The sequence below is a fragment of the Argopecten irradians genome, chromosome 4, assembly GCF_041381155.1.
Source record: "Argopecten irradians isolate NY chromosome 4, Ai_NY, whole genome shotgun sequence".
Classification (NCBI taxonomy): Eukaryota; Metazoa; Mollusca; class Bivalvia; order Pectinida; family Pectinidae; genus Argopecten; species Argopecten irradians.
In genome coordinates, this window is record NC_091137.1 from 30,807,845 (window position 1) to 30,815,549 (window position 7,705).

Below are 7,705 nucleotides of genomic sequence, written 5' to 3' on the forward strand. Positions count from 1 at the left end.
CCATGTGAATGAACTATAGTATGATGCTATGACGACAGGCTGTGTTTTCCTTTATTTGGCGGGTCAAGTTATTTTTAGAACATATTGTGTCGGGGAAATTTTTGTCCCAGTTAAAGCTCTGGGTTTTCATTGGGTATTTCTTGTTCTCACACTGACGTCAGACCAGATGCTAGAATCTGATTGGCTTGCGTCTCAGACTGAGTCGTCACGCATATCAAAACGGTCTGTTACAAAGAAACCAAGTCATTAGATAGGAGAACTAAGAGCCGAGAGCACGCTTGGACATTATAGTGTTGTTTACATTGTTTACCGTTATACAACACAATTACAGGAATTTTACAACAAATCACCATGAATACAGAAGCACAGAGGCTGATCACTGTGTCCTTAGGAAAAATACAGGCCTCGCGTTCCCAGCGAGGTGGTATAAACTTACATAAAAACTTACTCGTGGCATGTGTGCTTCACAAGGCCAGGACGGCTTACATGATGGACAATTTACAAACTATGTTGTTGAACAGAAAAGCTCAGGCGGAATCTAAACCCGTGGAATCTTCACCGCCAGCCACTCAGATAAGTACAAATAATACTTCTCCATGTAGCACAAATACTACTAGCGTGGTTGTACGAGCCAGCCGTGACGCGACCAAGAGGTCACACGAGGAAACAGAGCAGAGCGGTGAAGCGTATCGCTATCAGAACAAAGAAAATTCACCACCAAAACGCCTTAGGACTGAATCAAATGACAATAGTGACCAAAAACTGTCTCAAGATTTATCATGCTCAAAATCTAAATCTTCGGATGTAAAGAAATCGTGTAGTTTGATAACCGTTTGTGCGAGCAACAATCCCGTGACCCCGATAAGTCAATGTACGGAACAGACAAAGGTCACAGCTGCTTACGTCAACAGCCAGTCATGTGTGTGGGGTGCGTAAAACGTAGGCGTTTCAGCACGGACTCAACAACGGATGAAGAACACGAGGGCGTCAAACGACCTCGTATCGAACGGGTCATCGATACCAGCGATGACGCAACAGACTCGGATAATGTGTTCCTCCCGGACCTCCCGAGGGAGTCCCGGGGAGAGGACAGGTTACAACAACAACAAGACAATTTACACAGTGTAGTACAGAATTTACAACCAGAATCCATTCAAATAACAAATCTCGTCACAATTTTCAACACAGGATTCGGTGGTCTTTGTGAAAAGAATTTATCGGACAATGTTGAACAAGTTGACTGCAATAACAACGACAATGGGAAAGATCGATTGGACACTGTCACGTATTATAACAATGTGCACGGACACAAATTTTCAGTGTTGGACAGCTGTAGTACGCAGGTGATCGATTCAACAAAGGTCGACTCGGTTCCCATGCCAACGGCTATTGCTGTGTAGCGGACCGTGAACTGTTAACTGTGATTTTCCGCATTTAATTAGACTGTGAACTAATTGGATAACGGAACTTTTAGTAAGACCATATGGCCAGTGTGTTGACTTTGTGCTTTTTGAAGAAGAAAAAACGAAGTAAACAAAGTTTAACTATTGATATAATCAATTTGTCAAATATGTTCATTAAATGAACACATGATTAGTTGCGTAATCAGGGATTTATACATAAAGTTGACATAGGTCACGAGCCGCGTGCTGGGTCTATTTCAGAATTAATTGGAAAAACAGGCTGTGACGTCATTGATCTCATGTTTGTTAGAATTTTAAGGTCACATTACAAAGGATCCGTCCAACTTGAACTCTTGTTTATGAACGGTGTCTCTTGGGCACATGTCCAAATCGCCATTCAATACAAACAGGATGTATCCACTGTAAGCATTTTAAGAATCAATTCGAACGTAAATTGATCTTTTTGGTTCGTTACTTTTGACATCATTGTTTCAATTCTATTTAAATCATGACAACATTATGAATTCAAAATTAATTTGATGACCAATTAATCCAATTAATGTTAAGCACCGTGAGCGTATGTGTGAGGTTATGTGTACAACGTACACACTGACTGAGAACATGTGTACTAGGTAACCCTACCGCGACTTTGGGAGTGCTATTTATTGACTGGACCGGATGTGGTGTTTACATCTGTGTGTGGGTGGTGAACAAAAGCTGCGTATACATGTGTGTAAATGGTGTACGTGTGTTATATGCCGATGAATGAATTGAGAGAGTCTTGCATATATGATTTGGCTGAGAGAGATCGAATTATTTAATATTTATGTCAAAACAGCGATGCTGATATTTAATACACAAAAAAACGAAGAAAATAAACATTAAAAAATATTAAAATTTATTTTATTCTTTGTGTTATATTTAATGAACGGATTATTTAGTATATTAATTTGTGTTTGGAAAATAACAACATTTTGTTTGGAGCGTGTTATGCAAAACAAATATGAACAATGGCATAATGAAAATGTCATTTAAGGATTTGACCCCGGTATGATTTCAGATTTCTTTATTACGCTCTGATACACTTAGGATTTGACCCCGGTATGACGCATGTGCTTTAAATTTGTACACCAGTAGACTGATCAGACTCTGCTTCAGTACGCGATACCATGACGCCAAACGCCCCGATGACGTCAGCAAACAAAAGATGTGGGGTTGATGGGTGTCGGAAGAAATAATATAATGTGATAAGAAAATCTGGAGAAAATAACCAGAAATATACAAATAAAAAAACTCGGAAACCGACTGCATCAAAGAGATTGTGCTGTACGCTGAAAACTAATGATGTCCAGTGACGTCACGTTCAGGATGAAAACAAAGCAATTGTATAATTATGACCCCGGAAGATGTTTTATCCGAAAAAAAAAACACTTCTGAGAGATTGGTATCGGCTAGATTGGTTTTCCTCTAGTCTAAAGAGAATGTTTTATGTTATCAGGAAAAATTGATTTCCTAGTTATAACCAGTGACATAGGAAAAATTCTTGAATTAACATAGAAATTTGCGATTGACTAGGTTTCATTGTGTTATGTAGCTAATGTGTAACCGATGTAAAATAAATATGTAAACGAGAGAAAGCTAAGCCAATCCTGATTAGCATCTGTTAGCTTCCTGAGTATTATCTGCAGACGTTAGACGTCATTGTATGATGTAATTCAGAGATGTGAAATACTTTTCACAATAGGATGAATTCTTTCGTAACAATTATGTGTACATGCAAGGTAACATGTACTACACACGTGTAAAATATTCCTGGAATGGCTGGAGTGATAACGTTATCGGTAATGCTCAGTAATGTATATACACGGACTCCTTACTAGCCGATCAAAGGGGTTTGTAGGTGCAATCTGCCAACATATGGTCCTGAGTTTATCGCCTACATGACACCACATAGTGACGCCATCGAATTGGGTGGACAACCCACTATATTTAAAATCTAAATTTAGACAATTCCAACTAAACATCGTGTTTGGGTCGAAATCTGCTTGTAGTAATTGGTGACTATTATTTAGCGAACGATTAGTAACAGGAGACAGGTGTATGCTCAACCAAAGGTTGTGAAACCGCAACAGGACAGACCGTACCTATTCTCAATGGTTTATACTTTATTGAATTCAGGCATGAACCTAGCTATTGGATTTGGTTTTTATTCGGCAGTCCACCGAGATCTGACACGAGGCTTCACAGAATACGGACAGAATGTTCTCCTAAGAAATGACCAGGATGTTAGTGTATACGCTTCATAGTTCCTATTTAGATATGTATCATACGTGTCATTATGTTTACAATGGTGATTACAATCTTCTAGACACAATGCGACGCTTTCTTACACACACACACATATATATATATACATAGTCTTAATCAACAAGATTAACTTCCTTGTAAATCTAAGGAGGGGTGCTCCCGATCTGTCAGTTAGGAGGAATATATACCACTCTGTCCCAACCCTAATTGTCCTCGTATGACCTCTAACCTAAATATTAAATAAGGTTATAATCGACAGCCTTATAGTGCTCTATTTAAGCTTCTCTCAAGCAATTTACATTCAATTTATGAACTAATGAGTGTCAGTTCATACGGACACGAGATACGCAGGATCACAACTTAGTAATATACTTGTATCTTTCTTAAGTACATTTGCATATTCTAACTCCTTCACCCCTACACATTTAGGTTCTTAATCAAAGACAAGACCAGTCCAATTATGAAATTGTAGAGGTGAGTGAGTTAAGTAAAGCTCGCTAACTTGGTACACGTATGCTGAAAGTCGGACAATAATCCTTAGCTTAACCGTTAGCATCTGTATCATTACCCTCTGCAATATCAATAATTGACCAGAGTTTTAACATCTCTTTCGTTATGTGGATAATACGACAGTGATAGAATCCCCTGGAATATCGAGTATACGATATCATATTCCAAAGCCTAATGTAAGGATCCCAATGGTATTCAAACGACCATATCTATATCGAGGCTGTCAGCTTAATAATATAATCGATATGTCCAAGTGTGGTATCGGGGTCAAAGGAAATCCATGCTATAACGGTCATTGACTTATGTCCGAAGCTTGCCACCAAGGAAAGGGGGAAATTCGGACATACTATAAGTGTCCTTTTAAAATCTGGATTCAGGATGAAGAGAAACTCGGGACTCTAATCGTCAATATTTACATGGGTCATTATGTTGATAGTAAACCCTGGAGTAGTATCGAGGATGAGGAGGAAGTCCGAACTGTCAGCATCCGCATCATTTTGTCCAAAGCTGCTTCACACGTCCATGTAACAGTAACAATCTAGGGAAGGAGACACATTCAGCCTCCGTAAGTACAAGGATTGCCGCGGGATTGGTCATTTTGTCTGTATTTCCTGTTTGTGTCGTGAGCTGGGGATTGGTGTCTTTCGCCTACACGATAATAAAACATCGTCCCGCACACATGAATTATATTTAATATGTACATTATAGCATTATATGAATTACACCCATCTGTCGTCGTGAAATTGATTTCGATCTACTTCGAGGAAGCAAAAAATCAATTTCCGCACCTATATAATGTACAATTAAATACCTATGCTATCCTACCTGATTGGCAAACAGAATCAGGATATATCTCCGCAGGTATATTGTTTCTATTTATGTCCGACATGCAAATGATTATAGATTATTTATGAGGATAGCCTCTGGTCAGCGGTACCAAATTGTCCAACTTTTGGCTACCATACCACTGGCATGGCTACGTTTTATTAATGAATGTGAAGCCCGGGAGGTTGCCCATGGATACGAGAAGCTAGCCAAAGTTGATATATACAGAAAAAACCTGTCTTAGCGATCCGCCTCTGTATTAAGGACTGCCTACTTAATGATACCATTTTCTCTTGGGGTCAATTTGAATACAATTCAACCTGTCTATAAAGAAAATTTCCTCTGTCACCATCCTCGGTAATCCAGGCAATAATATGTAAATTATATCGCAGGTGTTACCGACAATATCCTGTCCCTTGGACGATCTTTTTATAGACAGAGTTACCGTAGTTAATTTGGTTTGGTTTGGTTTGGTTTTAGATGTTCCACCCGCCGACAGAGCATAAATGATATTCATCATTTGAACAATAATTGGTGTTTAATTGTGTATATATATATGGCCTAATTAACACAAAAAAATAATATAAAATAATATTTTATTTCGCCTTTGGTGCATGCGCACAGTCATCACTTCATTCCATAAAAGATATAGTACCACGGATTTTTTCTGGATGCTATTAATTATTTTTTAGAAGCTCCAACTTATTCAATGGTGGTAATGGTGTAAAGTAAGTAACTTTTGTAAACTGTAGAAAAATACTTAAAATCGTCTGCTCCTGTTTTTTGACTACTAAAAAATTACCATTTGTCAGCGGCGGAGCATCTTTAACGTACACTTACAGCCATCAGAAAGGTTTAAGATATGGTAAGAGGAAAGCCTGAGTTACCGGAGAGAAAACCAGTGGTAAGTACCTCAGTCTTAACTGCCACACATGGAATTCCAACTCGCGATACACAGAGCTGAAGGGCTTGTAGGTAATAAAATGGAACGGAGAATCTTCGAAATATTGCAGAAGTCTACTAGAAGATGCAATATTGCAAAATAACAGGAGCCAATTTATGAAGTACGCGGTTTTGGAAATTGAGGAATGGCGCCAAGTACCCACAGAAAAGACTTCGACCTACGGGTAGCCCATGGTAATTGCAAAGCGCTGGTTTCGGTAACTTATACCAAAACGTCAGGCCTCTTTCACTACTACGATCCTTGAGTTGAGATATTGAAAGAAAGTTATCCATGGTTCAAGGAAAAAGATTTAAACACCATGACCCACTGCACAGCTGTTATTGAGAAAGAAACTACACGGTCTGCTATTTTGAGAAATGTTATTTTAATTTTGATATTTTCAGAGCAGATTGGAAACTGAATATATGTCGGCTTATAGATATTTTCCACACGTTCCTATTTTTTAAAGTATAAAAACGGCGCTTTTGTTAATCTTATTCTTCTAATTGATCAGCTCATGTGATAATGCAGAGAACGTGATCGATGATTAGAGCACAGGTTTACGTAACGCTAAAAAAACAACATAATATATATACTACACAGTAATTTTTAGTATAATATTATTTGCGCGTCGTAAACCTGTGGTTAGAGTTCTTCTGAAAACGTCCGTGTATTTCTGGATGGAAATAACACCCTAATAATAATACACGATTGCTGTCTCACCTCTTTTGATATTATGTGTATTTGTATTTTATTTAAATTATTTGCGATCTTGTCTGCCAGAATGACGAAGAAATGTAATCGATCTGGAAAATGTTAAATTATATACATGTTCATGGTACCAAGAATTCTTATTGATTATTTGGTCCTATTAACCAATCTAAAGGTCATTCAATTGATGTGTCAGGTTTGTTGGTTGGAGGAAATGCCAGAGTACCCGGAGAAACAAGCCAAACGACCAGTTAATCCAGTAGCCCGGCCAAATGAGCCAAACATGGGATTCGAAACTCCGCCACCCAGAGGAAGAGGTCTTCTGGTGTAAAAAAAGCAAAAACAATACATTTTGTTGGCAGTTTTAAATTTCATTTTTTCAATTTCTAGAATGTCAAAATGTTCTCCACATCGTGAAAGCTTTCCGTAAATCATAATTACATGGACCATTTTAAACCACCTCTACATCCTGGTTGAGCTTTGAAAAAATACTTACTAATTAACGACGGCTTTCAATTCCCGGAACTTCCTTTCTGTCAGGGATACAGGAGAGCAAAAGTAACTTAGTATATTATGACTATCATTACTATAGTGTATCAACATAAAATCTGTTAATCATTAAATCATATGAGCACGTGCCCAAATACTACACAACTGATAGTCGTTGACATAACTGTAAAACTAGGCATTTTACACAACACTATTATTACCATGTATTTTACTAAATCTAAATATCTGCTAAATGCAAACAAATAATGACTACATATAAATAATAAGAATTTAGTCTATTTATCTAATCAATTAATTCATTTCTTTATTTATCTTTTAACTTATTATTTATTCATTGATCTTTGTCTATTTTTTTCATCAAAATATATAAGACCATATAAATTAGTATTTGATTTTATTTTAATTGTGTTTCCAGGACGTAATAACGCATCTCCTATTTATTGATTTATATTTAAGATCTTTATTAATATTAACGGTTATTCCGTCTTTTATCCTA

The 7,705-nt window shown here is 37.4% G+C and overlaps 1 protein-coding gene across 1 annotated transcript; it reads left to right on the forward strand.

Annotated features, from left to right (window-relative positions):
- The first annotated feature begins 225 nt into the window (after window positions 1-225).
- LOC138321264 (immediate early response gene 5-like protein) lies at window positions 226-2,304 on the forward strand. Its single transcript, XM_069264812.1, is given in 2 exon segments — window positions 226-921; window positions 924-2,304. Coding segments are annotated over 2 exon segments (1,047 nt in total). The 5' UTR covers window positions 226-351; the 3' UTR covers window positions 1,401-2,304.
- The last annotated feature ends 5,401 nt before the right edge of the window (window positions 2,305-7,705 follow it).